This window comes from Musca domestica, unplaced genomic scaffold (assembly GCF_030504385.1).
Source record: "Musca domestica strain aabys unplaced genomic scaffold, Musca_domestica.polishedcontigs.V.1.1 62, whole genome shotgun sequence".
NCBI classification, from domain to species: domain Eukaryota; kingdom Metazoa; phylum Arthropoda; class Insecta; order Diptera; family Muscidae; genus Musca; species Musca domestica.
The window spans coordinates 2,218,819-2,240,972 of NW_026712369.1; the positions used below are offsets into that span (position 1 = coordinate 2,218,819).

Below are 22,154 nucleotides of genomic sequence, written 5' to 3' on the forward strand. Positions count from 1 at the left end.
GGTTTAACCTGGTGATACCTTGTATTATAATAGCCTGAGAACTTTCACTTGAAAAATAGTCCATTAGGGAGGATGTTTTAAGGTCGTCAGCTCCCTAAGAGAACCCGGAGAACCTATAGAACCGGCTTCAGCTGGTCCTATAGAGGCTGCTTTCAGCTCGTCTAAAGAGACATTTGGCTCGTCTGAAGAGACGACATTTGACTCGTCTGAAGAGACGACCTTTGACTCCCCTAGAGACGAACTTTGATTTGTCTAGAGACGATATTTATCTGGCCTAGAAAAACGACCTTCAGCTCTCCTTGAGAGACCCAGGCTTTAGCTCGCCTAGAATGACGACCTATAACTCACCTAGAAAGGCGACCTTCAGCTCGCCTAGAGAGGCTCCCTTCCGCTTGTGTGGAGAGACGACCATCTTCAGCTCGCCTAGAGACTATAGAAACCGACTTCAGAGCTGGTATATAGAGTCGCCGGACTCAGCTGGTCTACAGAAGACCGGCTTAACCTATTCTATAAAGACCATGGCTTCACCTGGTCTAAAAGACCGTTACCCCGTCTTCAGCTTTCTGTAGTGACCCCGGCTTTAGAGCTGGTATAAGAAGACTCCGACATCAGAGCTGGTGTATGGAAGACCGGCTTAAGCTGGTCTATAGAAGATCAGCACCAAGCTTGTCTAAAGAAGACCAGACTTCAGTTGGTCTATAGAGACCCCTGCTTCTGGTGGTATATACAAGACCTTGGCTTAAGCTCGTCTATTGAAGATCTCGCCTTAAGCTGGTATATAGGAGACCAGCTCTCCAGCTGGTCTATGGAAAAGACCAGCTCTCCAGCTGGTCTATGAAAAAGACCAGCTGCTCTCCAGCTGGTCTATAGAATACCAGCTGCTCTCCACCTGGTCTATAGAATTACAGATGCTCTCCAGCTGGTCTATAGAATACCAGCTACTCTCCAGCTGGTCTATAGAATACCAGCTACTCTCCAGCTGGTCTATAGAATACCAGCTGCTCTCCAGCTGGTCTATAGAATACCAGCTGCTCTCCAGCTGGTCTATAGAATACCAGCTGCTCTCCAGCTGGTCTATAGAATACCAGCTGCTCTCCAGCTGGTCTATAGAAGACCAGCTGCTCTCCAGCTGGTCTATGGAAGACCAGCTCTCCAGCTGGTCTATAGAAGACCAGCTCTCCAGCTGGTATATAGAAGACCAGCTCTCCAGCTGTTGTTCTATGGAACACCAGCTCTCCAGCTGCTGTTCTATGGAACACCAGCTCTCCAGCTGCTGTTCTATGGAACACCAGCTCTCCAGCTGCTGTTCTATGGAACACCAGCTCTCCAGCTGCTGTTCTATGGAACACCAGCTCTCCAGCTGCTGTTCTATGGAACACCAGCTCTCCAGCTGCTCTTCTATAGAAGACCAGCTCTCCAGCTGCTGTTCTATAGAAGACCAGCTCTCTAGCTGCTGTTCTATAGAAGACCAGCTCTCCAGCTGGTCTATGGAAAAGACCAGCTCTCCAGCTGGTCTATGGAAAAGACCAGCTCTCCAGCTGGTCTATAGAAGACCAGCTCTCCAGCTGCTCTATAGAAGACCAGCTCTCCAGCTGCTCTATAGAAGACCAGCTCTCCAGCTGCTCTATAGAAGACCAGCTCTCCAGCTGCTCTATAGAAGACCAGCTCTCCAGCTGGCCTATGGAAGCCAGCTCTCCAGCTGGCCTATGGAAGCCAGCTCCTGCTGGTCTCTATAGATCAGCTCCCGCTGATCTATAGAGACTCGCTCCCGCTGGTCTATAAACCTCTGCTTCAGCTGGTCTTTTAATAATCCCTATGTTTCATATGCATAAAGCCCCGGTCCTCTCCTTTTTTTCCTTTTGTTTCCCTATATCAAATCCCCTCTTCTCCCCCCTCCCCCTAACTTATCTCCAATTACCAAATATTTATTGATTTCTCAAAACAATTTCAGTTCCATTCAACGAAAAATAAAAAAAAAAATACTCACCCCTGACTCTCCATGTAATGCTTCAATGTGACACCCTTGGCCCAGCTGGCCAACATTTTCTTCATGCTACCACTGGACGATGAAACGGCCACCATGCGTTCTTGGAATTTCTCATAGACACGTGGTACACCCATAAATCTCGTTGGACGAGCATCTTGCAATGATTTGACCAAAGTACCTTTCAAGGCATCCTTGTCGGCAAAATAGATGCAACCGGCAATCGAACACATGGTATAGATATCGACCGTCTGGGCAGCCACATGCGACAATGGCAAATAGGAGACCAAGACTTCAGAGCCAACGACAACACGTTCCAATGATTTGGTGATGGCACGGCAATCATAGGTGATATTATCGTGGCTAAGCATGACACCCTTTGGCATGCCCACGGTGCCGGACTAAAGGAGGAGGAGGAGTGAAGAGAGAATAGAGAAAGATGAAAAAAAAAATCCGCAATGAATTGAGGAACTTTTTGAAATGAATTGCCAAATGGGAATAAATCACATGAAATGGATGTCCCGCAGTTACGAAAAAAAAAATGAAGATGTGAAGAGGAGAACTTACAGTGTACACCAGGCAGCAGCATTGATTGATGGCAATATTTTCCAAACGTTTCTTGAATTCATCTTCCATATCAGCAACATTCATGGCTTCAATTTCGGACCACTGCAAGAAAGGGGGGAGGGGGGAAGTGGGGGGGAGGAGGAGGGTAAATAAAATATCCTGAAGTTCATTTGAAGTTTGACCAAAAATCACTTACTCTGTAATAGCCATCCTCCTTTTTCATGAATGGAGCATAGGGCTCCTGGATTTGAATGGCTGCCTTTAAGTTGGGCAATTTATCTTTGATGGCATGGATTTTTTCCATTTGTTTGGCATCATCGACCACAACAATTTGGGCATGTGAGTCCTCAAGGACATGCATGCAGGCTTCGGGCGAATTGGTGGTGTAGATGCCGGCAATGACACCGCCAGCATGAATGGCGCCCATGGCCGAGTAGAACCATTCGGCACAGTTGAAGGCCAAAACACCGACAGCATTATGGGGTTCCAGGCCCAACTTCATGAAAGCCTTGGCCACCTGGTGGACTTTTTGTTCATATTGTCTGTCATCGAAGATAAAGAGAGAGAGAGGGAGAGAGAAAGAGAAAGAGAGAAGTTATTACACCAATATTTTTTTTAATTTTTTCAAACCCACTCACCTATAAGTCACCGTGGTATATTCCTTTTTGGCATTCTTGGTCCTCAAGGCAGGAAAATCGGGATAATTGTTGACGGTACGTTTCAACAGACCGGGAATGGAAATGGGCTCTTCGGCACCCAAACCATCCTTGGCAATTCGCAACTTGACGGCTTGCGTCACATCTGTCGTCCTGTAGACATCACACTGTACGAGGCGATTGGGACCGGGACGATTGTAGAGAGCTTCAACGGTCATTGTGAGTAGTGTGTGTTAGTAGTTGTGAGTGGGTGTAAATAAAATGGGCTGCAATGAGAGAGAGAGAGAGAAAATCGTAACAGAATTTAATTTTTTATTTCAATTCATTTTTTTTTATTTCAAAATTTATTTATTTCAAAATTTTTAAAAAATGTTGACAACAAATTGGCTTAAACTTTCGTACCCATTACCCAAACGGTATTGACATTTTATTATTTCTTTGTTTTTTTTTTTTTTTGTCTACATCCGTTCATTGAACTGTTTGTCTTTCCGTTTCAAAACACCTGCCCACAATTTTACCGAACAAATTTGAATAACAATGTCAAAAACGGTTTCATTTTGTCTGAATGACGATTTTTGGAATTCCATTTTTTTAAATAAATATTTGCTTAAATACAATTGATAACCGTATTTGCAATCTGTAATAAGGCCAAGCGAAGCGTAATGAGTTCAAGTTTGGCTTTGGCGGAACAAAAGACGAGAAAGAGTTTCTTAACATGGCTGAAATAATAAATGGGATTAAATTTAAATAAATGGGATTATACACATCATTTTAGCATTTTTTATACCCTCAGCCAGAGGGTATACAGGATGAGACAAAAAAACTGCAACAAAGTCAAATGCCTTAATTTTTAAAATTTTTTAAAAAAATTTTATTGAATGAAAGCAAAAAATGTCGGAAATAGCATCAGATTTTAGAATAAGTTTAGATTTATTCGAATTGGTCACCTTTGGCACGAATTATGGCCTTCGAACGGCCAATGAAACCGTCACAAGCTGCCCGAATGTTGCTCTGCGGTATTTTCCCGGCGAAGCGCTTGCTTGAGGTGATCGACACTTTGGTATTTTTTAGTGCCAACCTTGCTCTCCAAAATACTTCAGACACAATAGTCCAACGGATTAGTATCCGGAGATTTAGGTGGCCATTGTGCGCTGGAAATGCAGCGAGGATCCTCATTTTGTAACCTTTCTTGGACTGCGGCCAAAATATTTTCATGCCCAAGGCTTTAATACACCCTCCAGAATATTTTCGCAATAATATTCGGCATTTATTCTGATGCCACGGGTCAATTAATACGAGCGGAGAGCGATCATCTGCAGTTATGGCGGCCCACACTATCACCATGGTCGGCGCTTGAGTTCTGGTGGCAAGGCCAACCGAAGTTGCACATTTTCAGCTGACCTCTTTGGCAAGTAAGCACAACCATTTTGTTTGTTTACAAACTGCTGAGAGAGAGAGAGAAAACCAAATTCGGCAGTTCACCACTTTCGGCTAAGCGAGGCAAGTCTTTAGCTCTTTTGAGTCTATTTTCTTTCAGTTGCGGTGTAAGTTCTTGAATTTCAATTTGAAATTTCAATTGCTTTACCCCGAACTCATTTTTCGATATTTGCCGAATGGAATATTGTGATATGTTTAGCTGACGAGCCATTTTTCGCGACTGCCACTGCGATACGGGTTTCGATCAAGTCGCTTCTTTATTTTTCGAACCATTTCTGCTGATGTTGCTGTTTTCTTCCGTCAACTTCCACATCCTTGACGTCGGGCTACGCTACCAGTACCAGATTTATTTACATTTAAATGCTGGAGTGCTCTAACAATAGCCAGAAATCACACCATCACGCTTGAATTTTCCACTCCTTCTGGTACCTCCCCCACAAAAGGCCGAAATTTGCAAAAAATATATTTTTTGCACAGAAAGAGAAAGGATAATCCTATTTTGCTCCGACTTTGCAAATCCTAATATTTGCATCAGTACTAGGTTGGGTGCGAAAATGGAAAATATCGGTCCACTTCATCCAGCACCTCCCCCACAAAGGGTCAAAATTTTGAATATCATATAGCATTTGTAAAATGTGATGTAAGTGTCCGATTATCTTCAAATTTCTCAAATGCCAATATTTTTTCCAACACAAGATCTGGAGTGAAAATGGAATATATCGGTCCACACCTTCTGATACCTCCCCCACAAAGAGGTTAAAAATTTTGAATAATCATGAAGCTCATAAAACGCGAAATTAACATTCGATTCTATACAGACTTACAACATGTCAATATTTCCATCAATACAAAATCTGGTATTAAAATGGTACAGATCGGATCGGTCCTTCTGTTACCTCCCCTACAACGGGTCAAAATTTTGAATAATTAAAACTCTCCTAAAATGCAAAATAATCATCGGAATCCTTTTAAATTCGGCACATCCTAATATTTCCTCCAACACAAGATCTGATGAGAAGATGGAATATATCGGTCCACATCTTCTGATAACTCCCCCACAAAGGAGTTAAAATTTTGAATAACCAAAATGTTTATAAAATGCGAAATGAGCATCCGATTCTCTTCAAAATTTCCACATCAAAATATTTTTATGGGGACAAGATCTGCCGTGAAGACGGGGTATATCGGACCACACCTTCTGGTACCTCCGCCACAACGGGTCAAAATTTTGAAAAACCAAAAACACTTATTACATTAGGAATTAGCATCCGACTCCATTCAGGTGTGGCACATTGCAATATTTCTATCAACACATGATCTGTTATAAAGATGGTAGAGATCGGACCTTTTCTTCTGGTACCTCCCCCACAAGGGTCAAAGTTTCAAATTACAAAAACGATTATAAAATCCGAAATAAGCATCCGTTTCTTTTCATATTTCACACATCTCATTATTTCTATCATCAAAAAATCTGCTATGATTATGGGATACATCGGTCCTCTCCTTCCGGTATCTCACCGACAAAAGGTCAAAATTTTGAATATTCATGAAGCTCATAAAACGCCAAATTAACATCCGACTCCATTCAGACTTTGTACATCTCAATATTTCCATCACCACAAGATCTGCTATAAAGATGGTAGAGATCGAACCATTTGTACCTCCCCACAAAGTAGTCAAAATTTTGAATATCCAAATTGATCATAAAATCCGAAATAAGCATCCGATTCTCTTCAAATTTCGTACTCGATAATTTTTCTTCTAACACAAGATCTGTCGTGAAGATGATAGACATCGACTCGCCCCTTCGGGTACCACACCCACAAAGGGTCACAATTTTTAATATTTTTATCTGTCATTACCTGTTGAAGGAAGTAGCCAATATCGTCCGAACCTGACACGTCGCAATATTTATATCATATTTATTTAGGTCCGATAAGAAATGGACAATATTAGGACATTCCTTCGGAACCTACTGAATAGAAGGTCAACAATTTGTCAAAATATATTTAAATTATCGAACATTGGCTGAAAGTATACATTTGTCGGAAAAGGCGAATGAAGAACAACTCTGGATTAGTAAAAACTCTAGGATATTTTTTCGAGAGGTAGGTATTTTTACCCTGATTCCGGGAAAATATTTTTTTTATTGGGGGATGAACCCGGATATCCGGATATTTGACTAAAAAATCCGGGTCCAAGATCCGGGTAAGACCAGGACCTAATAAACCCATATGGACTAATGAAATCTAATGAAAATACCTATCCAACAAGCGGTCACATGATGGGGTTCTTTAAAACTGTTCGGGATTTGTGTCGAAATTACTGATTTTTTGGCCCGGGATTTTTTTAAAAATCCCCTGAAACTCAAAAAAGACCCCATTTTGGGTGCCCACAAAATTTATGCAAAATTACTGTTGACACCATACGATTTCCAAAATGCTACAATGTGTGTTATTATCTTTCTAGGTTGAAACATAAAACTGTTCGGTATTTGTATCGAAATTATAGAATTTTTTGGCCCGGTTTTTCTTTTTTTTAAAAAATCCCCCAAAAATCAAAAAAAGGTCCCATTTGGAGAGCCCACAAAAATTATACTTAATTATTGCTGACACCATAAGCTTTCCGAAATGCTACAATATGTGTTATTATCTTTCTTGCATCCAGAGATGCATTTTTGAAACCGGACGAGCCGATTATGTTTAGTTTTTCTAAATTTTATGCTCTTTCGGTCGGGGCATGAGATTTTCTCTCTACAACACATGTCAAGATATATATTTTAGTAAACGAACATAGGCTGAGGGTATACGTCTGTTGGCAAAACCGACTGAGGAACAACTCTAGATTGGTAAAAAAAAGCTTTCGATTTTTTTTTCTAGAGGAAGGTATTTTTAGCCTGATTGTGGGAAAATATTTTTTATTGGGGGACGAACCCGATTCCAAGACCCGAACCTACTGTCTGGAGTAATGATAGCTAATGAACATGCCTATCCAACAAGTGGCCACATGATTGGGTTATTGAAAACAATTCCGAAGATGTATCGAAATTATTGATTTTTTGGAACCGGTTTTTTTTTAAATCCTCCAAAAGTCAATAAATGCCCCATTCATGGGAGTCCGTTGGCAAAACCGACTGAGGAACAACTCTAGATTGGTAAAAAAAAGCTTTCGATTTTTTTTTCTAGAGGAAGCTAAAAATACCTTCCTCTGATTCTGGGAAAATTTTTTTTTTTTGTGGGACGAACCTACTAAACCGTTAATGAAAGCTTATAAAAATACCTATCCAACAAGTGGTCACATGATTGGGTTATTTAAAACTGTTCCGGAGTTGTACCGAAATGATTAATTTTTTGGAACCGGTTTTTTAAAAAATCGTCCAAAAGTCTATAAATGCCCCAATTAATGGGAGTCCGTTGGCACAACCGACTGAGAAACAACTCTAGATTAGTAAAAGCTGTCGGATTTTGTTCTACAGGTAGATATTTTTACCCAGATTCCGGGAAAATATTTTTTTATTGGAGGACGAAACCGGTTTCAAGACCCGAATCTACTAACTAAAATAATGAAAGCTAATGAACATACCTCTCCAACAAGTGGCCACATGATTGGATTATTTAAATCTATTCCGAAGTTGTATCGAAATGCTTAATTTTTTGGAACCGGTTTTTTAAAAAATCCTCCAAAAGTCAATAAATGCCCCAATTAATGGGAGTCCGTTGGCACAACCGACTGAGGAACAACTCTAGATTAGTAAAAGCTTTCGGATTTTTTATAGAGGTAGGTATTTTTACCCTGATTCTGGGAAAATATTTTTTTTTATTTGGGGGGCGGACCCGGTTCTAAGACCCAAACCTACTAACTGGAGTAATGATAGCTAATGAGCATACCTCTCCAACAAGTGGCCACATGATTGGGTTATTGAAAATTATTCCGGAGTTGTATCGAAATTATTAATTTTATGGACCCGGGTTTTTAAATCCTCCAAAAGTCAATAAATGCCCCATTCATGGGAGTCCGTTGGCACAACCGACTGAGGAACAACTCTAGATTAGTGAAAACTCTCGGATTTTTTTATAGGTAGATATTTTTACCCAGATTCCGGGATTTTTTTTTATTGGTGGGCGGACGCGGTTCCAAGACCCGAACCTACTAACTAAAGTAATGAAAGCTAATGAACATACCTCTCCCTCAAGTGGCCACATGATTGGGCTATTTAAAACTATTCCGAAGATGTATCGAAATGATTAATTTTTTGGAACCGGTTTTTTTTAAATCCTCCAAAAGTCAATAAATGCCCCATTCATGGGAGTCCGTTGGTACAACCGACTGAGGAATAACTCTAGATTAGTAAAAGCTCTCGGATCTTTTTCTACAGGTAGATATTTTTATCCTGATTCCGGGAAAATATTTTTTTTATCGGGGGACGGATCCGGTTCCGAAACCCAAACTTACTAACTGGAGTAATGAAAGCTAATGAACATACCTATCCCACAAGTGGGTTATTGAAACTGTTCCGGAGTTGTATCGAAATTATTTGAATTTTTGCAACCGTATTTTTTAATAAATCCTCCAAAAATCCAAAAAGACCCCTGTTTGGGAGTCCACAAAATCTATGTCACTATAAGCTTTTCAAAATGCTACAATATGTCTTATTATCTTTATTGCATCCAGAGATGGGTTTTTGAAACCGGACGAGCCGATTATGTTCAGTTTTTCTAAATCGTATGCTGTTTAGGGTAGCCGGCCTTCGACAGAGGCTTGAGATTATCTCCTCTGGGTATGTCCAACACCGGCTACGCTTACCAAAGTTTTTTTCTATATTTTATAATTTTTTTTTAAATAGCCGGTCTTCGGCGGGGCATGACATTTTCTCCAATTCCGCCTACGTGAACCAAAGTTTTCCTAAAATTGATAATCGTTTTAAGAAGCCGGCCTTTGGTCGTGGCTTCAAATTTTCTTTTATTGATATGTCCAATCCTTATTGGATAGGTATGTTCGTTAGCTTTCAAGTGATACCGGTCGGTTTTGTAGATCCGGGTCCAAGACCCGGGTTGGGACAAATATCCGGGTATTCGGGTCCATCCCCAAAGAAAAGAAAATACTTTCCGGGAATTAGGGGGCAAGTAACTATCTCTGGATAATATTTCAAAAAAAATCTGAGAGTTCTTACTAAAGCTGAGTTAAGCTCCAAATTCGGCCGAATTTCCCCCTCAAGTTCGAGGGAGCATTTTTTTAATACCCAAGCCTTATTTTAATGGCTTAGGGTTCTTTAAGGAATTAAGACTTGATTGAAGTACCTTAGCCTTTCAATGTATCAAAAAAAAAATCCGAGAGTTCTTACTAAAGCAGAGTTAAGCCCCAAATTCAGGCGAATTTCGCCCTCAAGTTCGAGGGAGCATTTTTTTAATACCCAAGCCTAAATTGAATGGCTTAGGGTTCTTTAAGGAATTAAGACTTGATTGAGGTACCTTAGCGTTTCAATGTATCCAATAAATTTTAAAGTGACTAAGCGGGCCTTCAAGGTTCCTAAAATTACCCGCAGCTATTTTAGGTGGCTCACATCTATAATGGGAGATTTTACGTTGTATATCTCTGTACCACGAATAAAACATAAATATCCTTGTAAATCCTTTCCGAATTTACAGATTTTTTCCCAAAGCCAACACCTCCTCAGCACCCGTGTATCAATAAATATGTCATTTGCCTATGCTGAACATTTTTTCAAAAAAAAAAAATATATTTCAAAATTATTCATTTCACCTCACGTGTTCGGTATAAATGCTAGAGGCAGCCAGCTAGCCAGCCGGACCGCTTACAAGCCATAGCTTGACTCATTGGATTTCAGGTTTTTTTTTTCTTTCTCTCTCATTTTATTCGCTTCAACGGCAGGCAGTGCTATTGCAGAAAACAACAACAAATGGTCGTAGAATGTGAAAGAAAAAAAAACAAACATTTACGAATCATACGATAAAAACAAAAATAATAATGAAAACAACAAACAACGTGAGTTATAAATATCCGCTACGAGGCGTCGCAACAGTGAAGGTGGCGTCGAACAATGTATTTTCGAAGAAAGCAAACTTGAATCATGGTCAGTCAGTTCAGGTGAACAACAACAACAAGTGAACAAAAAAAAATAAAAACAACAACAACAACTAGGAATTAGATGTCAGCGAAAATGCTCGCAGCTATCAAAGCCAAAGACAATGTGGGTTTCTAGCCAAAAAAAAAAACAGGTACGTACAAATGTACCCAAAAGCCGAATAGTAGGTACAGGAACACTTGTTGGCCCAGAAATCTACTCTAAGTTTCCATGGCTATTTATCTATCAGACAAAATGTGACGCGATACGATATGGGATTATTTTTAGAATTTTTAAATAACTTTAAATAAATGTGTCTTTTGAGAATGGAAACTAGAATTTTTTGCTAAGTATGTTTTTCTAAATAATTTCAAAATTTATTTGAATTAAATACGAAATAGAAAATTCTTGAAAAAAATATTCTCAAGTCTTAGGAGAGCTTGTCTGATTGCTTAAGTAAGCATTTCTATATACCCTACACCACATAGTCTAGAAGCAAGTTCATCAAATTACATTGGGATTCACTCATAGTTCCAATGAGGCAGCATAAAAAATCTACGTTGCCTTATAGTCGCTGAAAATAATTTTTAAAAAATCTACGTTGCCTTATAGTCGCTGAAAATATTTTTAAAAAAATTCACGTTGCCTTGTAGTCGCTGAAAATAATTTTTAAAAAATCTACGTTGCCTTACAGTCGCTGAAAATAATTTTTAAAAAATCTACGTTGCCTTATAGTCGCTGAAAATAATTTTTAAAAAATCTACGTTGCCTTATAGTCGATGAAAATAATTTTTAAAAAATCTACGTTGCCTTATAGTCGCTGAAAATAATTTTTAAAAAATCTACGTTGCCTTATAGTCGCTGAAAATAATTTTTAAAAAATCTACGTTGCCTTATAGTCGCTGAAAATAATTTTTAAAAAATCTACGTTGCCTTATAGTCGATGAAAATAATTTTTAAAAAATCTACGTTGCCTTATAGTCGCTGAAAATAATTTTTAAAAAATCTACGTTGCCTTATAGTCGATGAAAATAATTTTTAAAAAATCTACGTTGCCTTATAGTCGCTGAAAATATTTTTAAAAAAATTCACGTTGCCTTGTAGTCGCTGAAAATAATTTTTAAAAAATCTACGTTGCCTTACAGTCGCTGAAAATAATTTTTAAAAAATCTACGTTGCCTTATAGTCGCTGAAAATAATTTTTAAAAAATCTACGTTGCCTTATAGTCGATGAAAATAATTTTTAAAAAATCTACGTTGCCTTATAGTCGCTGAAAATAATTTTTAAAAAATCTACGTTACCTTAAGCCCCAAATTCAGGCGAATTTCGCCCTCAAGTTCGAGGGAGCATTTTTTTAATACCCAAGCCTAAATTGAATGGCTTAGGGTTCTTTAAGGAATTAAGACTTGATTGAGGTACCTTAGCGTTTCAATGTATCCAATAAATTTTAAAGTGACTAAGCGGGCCTTCAAGGTTCCTAAAATTACCCGCAGCTATTTTAGGTGGCTCACATCTATAATGGGAGATTTTACGTTGTATATCTTTGTACCACGAATAAAACATAAATATCCTTGTAAATCCTTTCCGAATTTACAGATTTTTTCCCAAAGCCAACACCTCCTCAGCACCCGTGTATCAATAAATATGTCATTTGCCTATGCTGAACATTTTTTCAAAAAAAAAAAAATATATTTCAAAATTATTCATTTCACCTCACGTGTTCGGTATAAATGCTAGAGGCAGCCAGCTAGCCAGCCGGACCGCTTACAAGCCATAGCTTGACTCATTGGATTTCAGGTTTTTTTTTTCTTTCTCTCTCATTTTATTCGCTTCAACGGCAGGCAGTGCTATTGCAGAAAACAACAACAAATGGTCGTAGAATGTGAAAGAAAAAAAAACAAACATTTACGAATCATACGATAAAAACAAAAATAATAATGAAAACAACAAACAACGTGAGTTATAAATATCCGCTACGAGGCGTCGCAACAGTGAAGGTGGCGTCGAACAATGTATTTTCGAAGAAAGCAAACTTGAATCATGGTCAGTCAGTTCAGGTGAACAACAACAACAAGTGAACAAAAAAAAATAAAAACAACAACAACAACTAGGAATTAGATGTCAGCGAAAATGCTCGCAGCTATCAAAGCCAAAGACAATGTGGGTTTCTAGCCAAAAAAAAAAAACAGGTACGTACAAATGTACCCAAAAGCCGAATAGTAGGTACAGGAACACTTGTTGGCCCAGAAATCTACTCTAAGTTTCCATGGCTATTTATCTATCAGACAAAATGTGACGCGATACGATATGGGATTATTTTTAGAATTTTTAAATAACTTTAAATAAATGTGTCTTTTGAGAATGGAAACTAGAATTTTTTGCTAAGTATGTTTTTCTAAATAATTTCAAAATTTATTTGAATTAAATACGAAATAGAAAATTCTTGAAAAAAATATTCTCAAGTCTTAGGAGAGCTTGTCTGATTGCTTAAGTAAGCATTTCTATATACCCTACACCACATAGTCTAGAAGCAAGTTCATCAAATTACATTGGGATTCACTCATAGTTCCAATGAGGCAGCATAAAAAATCTACGTTGCCTTATAGTCGCTGAAAATAATTTTTAAAAAATCTACGTTGCCTTATAGTCGCTGAAAATATTTTTAAAAAAATTCACGTTGCCTTGTAGTCGCTGAAAATAATTTTTAAAAAATCTACGTTGCCTTACAGTCGCTGAAAATAATTTTTAAAAAATCTACGTTGCCTTATAGTCGCTGAAAATAATTTTTAAAAAATCTACGTTGCCTTATAGTCGATGAAAATAATTTTTAAAAAATCTACGTTGCCTTATAGTCGCTGAAAATAATTTTTAAAAAATCTACGTTGCCTTATAGTCGCTGAAAATAATTTTTAAAAAATCTACGTTGCCTTATAGTCGCTGAAAATAATTTTTTAAAAAATCTACGTTGCCTTATAGTCGATGAAAATAATTTTTAAAAAATCTACGTTGCCTTATAGTCGCTGAAAATAATTTTTAAAAAATCTACGTTGCCTTATAGTCGATGAAAATAATTTTTAAAAAATCTACGTTGCCTTATAGTCGCTGAAAATAATTTTTAAAAAATCTACGTTACCTTATTGTCGCTGAAAATAATTTTTAAAAAATCTACGTTGCCTTATAGTCGCTGAAAATAATTTTTAAAAAATCTACGTTGCCTTATAGTCGCTGAAAATAATTTTTAAAAAATCTACGTTGCCTTATAGTCGCTGAAAATAATTTTTAAAAAATCTACGTTGCCTTATAGTCGCTGAAAATAATTTTTAAAAAATCTACGTTGCCTTATAGTCGCTGAAAATAATTTTTAAAAAATCTACGTTGCCTTATAGTCGCTGAAAATAATTTTTAAAAAATCTACGTTGCCTTATAGTCGCTGAAAATAATTTTTAAAAAATCTACGTTGCCTTATAGTCGCTGAAAATAATTTTTAAAAAATCTACGTTGCCTTATAGTCGCTGAAAATAATTTTTAAAAAATCTACGTTGCCTTATAGTCGCTGAAAATAATTTTTAAAAAATCTACGTTGCCTTATAGTCGCTGAAAATAATTTTTAAAAAATCTACGTTGCCTTATAGTCGCTGAAAATAATTTTTAAAAAATCTACGTTGCCTTATAGTCGCTGAAAATAATTTTTAAAAAATCTACGTTGCCTTATAGTCGCTGAAAATAATTTTTAAAAAATCTACGTTGCCTTATAGTCGATGAAAATAATTTTTAAAAAATCTACGTTGCCTTATAGTCGCTGAAAATAATTTTTAAAAAATCTACGTTGCCTGAAAGTCGCTGAAGATATTTTTAAAAAAAATCCACGTTGCCTGAAAGTCGCTGAAGATATTTTTAAAAAAATCCACGTTGCCTAAAAGTTGCTAAAAAATATATTTTTAAAAAAGATCCACGTTGCCTGAAAGTCGCTGAAGATATTTAAAAAAAAAGTCGATAAAATATATATTTTTTAAAAATCCACGTTACCTTATAGTCGCTAAAGATATTTTTAAAAAAATTCACGTTGCCTTATAGTCGCTGAAAATAATTTTTAAAAAATCCACGTCGATAAAATATATATTTTTTAAAAATCCACGTTACCTTATAGTCGCTAAAGATATTTTTAAAAAAATTCACGTTGCCTTATAGTCGCTGAAAATAATTTTTAAAAAATCCACGTTGCCTTGTAGTCGCTGAAAAAAATTTTTAAAAAATCCACGTTACCTTATAGTCGCTGAAGATATTTTTAAAAAAAATCCACGTTGCCTAAAAGTTGTTAAAAACTATATTTTTAAAAAATGCACGTTGCCTTATAGTCGCTAAAAATAACTTTTAAAAAATCCACGTTGTCTTAGAAAATCGGCTCAGATTTGGATATAGCTCCCATATATATATATCTTTATGACCAAATGACCTGAATTTTGGCACATCCGACCGAATTAAGTCTAGAAGTAAGTACATCAAATTTGGTGAAAATCGGTTCAGATATAGCTATAGCTCCCATAGATATGTTTCATCCGATTTGGAGTTTTAAGTCCCTAACAGGCGTAATATGCCCTCCACAAGAATGATATTTGGAACCAGATATCAGATACAACTCCGGAATAAGTGTTTAAAATTTTGTCAAGATCGGTTCAGATTTAGATATAGCTCCTATATATATCATTATTCGATTTCAGGTTTTTTTGTGCACCAAATGGCCAACATCCCTCCAAATGACCTGAATTTTGGCACATCCGACCCAATTCACTATAGAAGTAAGTACATCAAATTTGGTGAAAATCGATTCAGATATAGCTATAGCTCCCATATATATACTTCATCCGATTTGGGGTTTTAAGTCCCTCACATGCGTAATATGCCCTTCACAACAATTATATTTGATACCGGCCATCAGATAGTGCTCGAAAATTCATCTGCCAAATTTTATCGAGATCAGGTCAGATTTTTATATAGCTTCGTTATATATCTTCATACCATTTTGAGGTTATTTTTCCGAAAAATTTCCCCTTGGTGAATCTCTGTCCGGTATATATATTGCCCCAAAAAATATTTTTATTTACCCTCCACCTTGGAAAGGAATAACTTTGTCATTCCGTTTGTAACATGTCTTAATATTCGTCGTAGACCCCATAATGTATATATTCATAATCGGCATAAAATTCTAAGTTCGTCTGTCTGTCTGTCCGTCTGTCTGCCTGTTGAAATGCCGATACAGGCCACATTATTTGACGTAGAGCGTCAAAATTTAGCAGAATAATTTGTATTGTTTCTATGATGGTTGGTATTGAAAATGAGATATATCGGTCCACGTTTTGGTATAGTCCCCATATAACGGTACCTCCCGATATTCGGTATTTGGATGATTTTTGCCACATTTTTTCACGGATTTGTCTGAGAATTGGTATTTGTAGGTCATAACGGGTCCCTGTGCGTGTGGCAAAACATTGTATGTATAGGTCCACGTTTTGGTATAGCCCCCATATAACGGTACCTCCCGATATTCGGTATTTGGATGATTTTTGCCACATTTTATCACGGATTTGTCTGAAAATTGGTAGTTGCAGGTCATAATGGGTTCTAGCTCCGTTGGCAAAACATTGTATGTATAGGTCCACGTTTCGGTATAGCCCCCATATAACGGTACCTCCCGATATTCGATATTTTGATGTTTTTTGTCACACTTTTTTACGGATTTGTCTGAAAATTGGTATTTGTAGGTCATAATAGGTTCTATCTCCGTTGGCAAAACATTGTATGTATAGGTCCACGTTTTGGTATAGTCCCCATATAACGGTACCTCCCGATATTCGGTATTTTGTTGATGTTTGCCGCATTTTTTCACGGATTTGTCTGAGAATTGGTATTTGTAGGTCATAACAGGTTCTAGCTCCGGTGGCGAAACATTGCATGTATAAGTCCACGTTTTGGCAGAGCCCCCATATAACGGTACCTCCCGATATTCGGTATTTTGATGATTTTTGCCACATTTTTGCACGGATTTGATTTTTGAGAATTGGTATTTGTGGGTCATAACAGGTTCTAATGTTTCCATTACCCTAAGGTGGAGGGTATTAAAAGTTCGGACCGGCCGAACTTAATCTTTTTTTACTTGTTTCATATAATCCTTATCGAAGTCATGTCATGCCCTATACCGCAATGTTATTTGGCACTAGAGGTTCAAAAGAAGCCTCTGTCCGATTTGTTGAAAATCGATTCAGATTTGGATATAGTTCCCAAATTGAGACTTTTCTAAAGCCATGATACCCTTTCAAATAAGGTTCATAGCTGGTATGATCTACTTTACATAAATTCCCAATATAAACTTTTTTGTTCCGGAAGCTCTGCTAAATACGCAAAGTGATGTAGGGTATCATATGGTCGGCCCCGCCCGACTTTTAACATTTCCCTACTGGTTTTTGTTAAGTATGTTTTTCTAAATAATTTCAAAACTTATTTAAAATTAAATATGAAATAGAAAATTTTTGAAAAAAAAAAAAATCCTAAAGTCATTGGAGAGCTTGTCCGATTGCTTAGATAAGCAGTATTTTTTATCGGAGAGCAGGAAAAAAATAATTTTGTCTTTAATGCAATGTCATCACAATTGAAATATTAAAGCTCTTGAAAGTGGCTACAATGCAAATGGGTATAAGTCATAAAATATTTAAATTGAAAATAAATTCGGAATAACAACCCTCGTACCATAAGCATGGCTTATCATTTGAATAGAACTTTAGGAAAACAAATTCTAAAAATAGAATTTAGAATTCCAAAAAGTTGAAATGTTTAAAAGTCTATTGAGCCCGGTTTAATCTTGTCGTCAGACACCAGCAACACTGGTCACGATTTCAAATTATGTTCAGTTTTTCTGTACTCATTGCTCTTTCACTATTTTTTTTTTTTTTTTTTTTTTTTTTTTGTGAATAAATTTGTTTTTTTATTTTTATAGTTTATTTTGTTTTTGTTTTGAGTTTAAAAACAAATACCCAGCGTCTTTAGAGTTTGTTGTTTGTAGTTGTTGCTTCAATGGCGTGATCTAAAGAATCAACGGCAGCAACAAATGAAAGTAATGAACAGCAGCAACAACGACCAAAAAAAAACATTAAATTAAACTTTCTGTGAAAATATTTTTTTTCTTTTTTTCGGTTGGCTTGCTCTCCCTCCAACTACAATCATCGTTTAAGTTGGCCAAAACAAGTGTTTGTGGCCCGTTATGGAGTTGTTGATGCGATGCCATAGTTTTCAGCAGGTTGTTGGTTATTGAAAGTGGCCGCAAGAGAGTAATACCATCAAATCGAGCTATTGGCCAACATCCATAAAATTGACCATGAAAACAAACCCACAATGCAATAGACTTTATTAAAAAATTAAAAAAAAAAACAAAAACAAAAAATAAAAAAAAAGAAAAATAAAAAAAATCGAAGTATGGCTCTAAAAATAGAAGTAGTAATAATGACAAGCAATAAGTAAAAAAAGCTAAGTTCGACTTCATTAAAAATTAAAAAAAAAAAAAAACAAAAAAATAAAAAAAATCGAAATATGGCTCCAAAACTAAATAGAAGTAGTAATAATAACAAGCATCAAGTAAAAAAGCAACTAAGTTCGACCGGGCCGAAATGTTTAGTATCCTCAACAATTTGGAAGGAACTTGCAAATTTTCAAAAGAAATATCTGTTGAAAAATACCTCTCAAATGAAACCCCTTTATATAGGGGGCTATACGAAGACGTGGTCCTGCATAAGTAATTTTTAGTCATGGTCTGTAGTACTCATTACGAACGTCAAATATAAAATTTAAAACAATTCCGGTGAATAATGTCGCAGAAATCTTCTAAATACCGAATATAGGGAGGTACCGATATATGGGGCCTATACGAAGAACTGGACCTGTCACAGGCTGTAGTGTCCATTGCGAATTTACAATACGAAATTTGAAAAAAATCAGGTGAGTATACGAGAACATGGACCTGCATACGAAATGTTCTGTCACAGGCTGTAGTATACATTAGGAAGTGAAAGTATGAAATTTGAAACAATTCCGGTGATTAATGGCGCAAAATCATAGAAATACCGAATAAAGGGAGCTACAGGGGGTCTATACGAAGACCTTGACCAGCATAGAAATTTGAAAAAGATGCGGTAAATAATGTCGCTGAAATCTGCAAAATACCGAATATAGGGAGGTACCGTTATATTGGGGCTACAGAAAGACCTGGACCTGCATAGGCAACTTTCAGTCATAGGCTGTAGTACCCATTACAAACTTCAAATACGAAATTTAAAAACAAATCCCGAAAAATCATAAATATACCGAAAATAGGCAGGAACCGTTATATGGGGGCTATACCAAGAACTGGGCCTGTCACAGGCTGTAGTATTCATAATAAGCTTGAAATACGAAATTTGAAACAATTCAGGTGAATAATGTCGCTAAATTAATCAAAATACAGAATATAGGGAGGTATAGTTTTATGGGGACTATACCTAAACGTCCATTTTCAATACCAAAAGTCCTGCAGACGAAACACACATTTGAGTAAAATTTCAAAAGTCGTGGATTTTTTAAGGAATTTTTGGGGGGACTATTACAGCAAAAGGCTTGGATTTTTTAAGGAATTTTTAGAGAGGACTGCTACTTCCAAAGGCGTGGATTTTTTAAGAAATGTTGGAAGGGGAGCGTGTCTTTTTTAAGATATTTTTGGAGAGGAGGCTTGGATTTTTTAAGAAATTTTGGGAGGGGATGCTTAGATTTTCAAGCGATTTTTTGGTGAGGAGGCACAGGTTTTTAAGGATTTTTTTTGGAGAGTAGGCGTGGATTTTTTAAGGGATTTTTTGGTGAGGAGGCGTGGATTTTTTAGGGGACTATCATAGCAAAAGGCGAGGATTTTTTTAAGGAAGTTTTGGAGAGACTTCCATCATCCAAAGGCGTGAATTTTTTAAGAATTTTTGGAGGGGACTGCAACATCCAAAGGCGTGGATTTTTTAAGGAATTTTTGGAGAGGACTGCAACATCCTAAGGTTTAGATTTTTTAAGGAATTTTTGGAGAGGACTGCAATATTCAAAGGCGTGGATTTTTTAAGGAATTTTGGAAGAGACTTCCATCATCCCAAGGCGTGGAATTTTTTAAGGAATTTTTGAAGAGACTTCCATCATCCCAAGGCGTGGAATTTTTTAAGGAATTTTTGAAGAGACTTCCATCATCCCAAGGCGTGGAATTTTTTAAGGAATTTTTGGAAAGGACTGCAACATCCAAAGACTGGATTTTTTAAGGAATGTTTGAAAGGGACAGCAAAAAGCGTGGATTTTTTAAGGAAATTTTGGAGGGAACTATCAAGCAAAAGGCGTGGATTTTTTAAGGAATTATTGGAGGGAACATCACAGCAAAAGGCGTAGATTTTCTAAGGAATTTTTGAAGGGAACATCACAGCAAAAGGCGTAGATTTTCTAAGGAATTTTTAGAGGGTTCTATTACGGCAAAAGGCGTGGATTTTTACGGCCCGTAATGGATACTCAAGGGGTGCAATATCAGAAGAAGTGGATTTTACAAATTTCAGCTCTATTCCTTCACCCAATACCATATTTAGTAACATTTATCGATGACGCCAACAGTGGTCCAAATTAGTATCATTTAGTAATTTTCGTACAATTATAGTACACATTTCCCAAACCTCCATATCTCAATCCCAGATACCAACAAAGACCTCAAGATCAAATGTAGGGATTTCAGCTCCTTTCCTTAACCAAATACCAGATTTAGTACTTTTTGTACAAATATAGTACACATTTTCAAAAACACCTCTAAGTCCTAACCATAGACACCAACAGAGACCTCGATATAAATTTTGGGGATTGCTGCCCTATCCTTTCACCCAATACCAAAAATAGTACCATTCAGTACTTTTCGTACAAATATAGTTCACATTTTCAAAACCACCTCCATATCTCTTACTAGATGCAGAATATGTTTTATGTAATATTTCACGAATCTGTGTCTTGCCTTGAAAAGCTAAAATCATTGTGGAAGAGGGTCTTCACTAAAGTAATGTCCTCCAGTTAAACAGAAATTTGCAATGCAATGTAATATCGCCAACCAATTTTCATTTCCTGATCTAGAAGCAATTTTTTTTCAAATGAATTTCGATTTCTTATTCCGTTGTATTTAATTTTCAAAATCTCGTTCCTTTGTTTGGCAGTGTATGTTGACGTGACAATTTGAAAAAAAAAAAAAAAACAACAACAGCAACATATTTGAAACGTCAGCATATTTTCCTAAATAGTTTTGCTGTTGGGTTTTGTTGTTGTTTTCTGTTTTTTTTTTTTTTTTTTTTTTTTTGAAGATTGACTAGAAATCAAATTTCGTGCGAAACATCTCAATATTATTTTTAAAATAAGAAAACACACACACACGTACCTACAGCATGCACACGATTTAGAACAAAGTCCAATTGGCCGACAGTAGTAGGAACTATCGAGGGCATTTACAAAATTAAAAGATAGGATAAAGATATGTAAAAAGTGAGATAATAGATTATTTTGGTGGTAGGGTGTATTGGCTGTGTGTGGGTGGTGCACCATGTAAACAATTTGTTGACAAAACACAGACGGAGGCCTTGAAGTGAAATGTGGTGAATTGGGGTGATCGAGGTGAAGAGTCTCAATTCGAGAAATACAAAATTTTTATACCCTCCATCATAGTATGGAGGGTATATTTGGTTTGTCATTCCGTTTGTAACACCTCGAAATATACATTTTAGACCCCACAAGGAATACATATATTTTATTGATCAGCATAGAATTCTATATCGATTTAGCGATGTCCGTCCGTCCGTCTGTGGAAATCACTCTAGCTCCCGAACGAAATGAAGTAGCTTGATAAAATTTTACTCAAATGTATACTATATCTGCAGAACTTTTGGTATTGAAAATGTAGGTCCACATTTTGGTATAGCCACCATATAATGGTACCTCCCTAATTTCGATATTCTGGCGATTTAAGCGACTTTATGATCAGGAATTGTTTCAAATTTGGTATTTGAAGTTCGTAATGGATACTACAGCCTAAGACCGAAAATTGTCGGAGCAGGTCCACGTCTTCGTATAGACCTCATATAATGGTACCTCCCGATATTCGGTATTTTCGTGATTTAAGCAACATTATTCACCGGGATAATTTAAAATTTGGTATTTTAAGTTCATAATGGATACTACAGCCATTATCAGAAAATTGTCTGTGCAGGTCCACGTCTTCGTATAGCCATCTTATAACGACACCTCCCGATATTCGGTATTTTGGTAATTTAAGCAACATTATTCACCGGAATTGTTTCAAAAGTGGTATTTGAAGTTCGTAATGGATACTACAGCCGTGTGTAGCCCGCACGCAAAATC

At 36.7% G+C, this 22,154-nt stretch overlaps 1 protein-coding gene across 1 annotated transcript in view; it reads right to left on the reverse strand.

Annotated features, from left to right (window-relative positions):
- The window catches only part of LOC101898324 (very long-chain-fatty-acid--CoA ligase bubblegum), a 33,564-nt gene that overhangs the window by 5,664 nt on the left and 5,746 nt on the right, over nucleotides 1-22,154 (reverse strand). The window contains exons 2-5 of the mRNA XM_059129532.1: nucleotides 3,190-3,473; nucleotides 2,748-3,093; nucleotides 2,552-2,653; nucleotides 1,988-2,385 (exon numbers count right to left, since the gene is read on the reverse strand). Of these exons, the coding sequence (XP_058985515.1) occupies nucleotides 1,988-2,385; nucleotides 2,552-2,653; nucleotides 2,748-3,093; nucleotides 3,190-3,425 (1,082 nt within the window). The 5' untranslated portion in view covers nucleotides 3,426-3,473. The remainder of the gene's footprint in view (nucleotides 1-1,987; nucleotides 2,386-2,551; nucleotides 2,654-2,747; nucleotides 3,094-3,189; nucleotides 3,474-22,154) is intronic.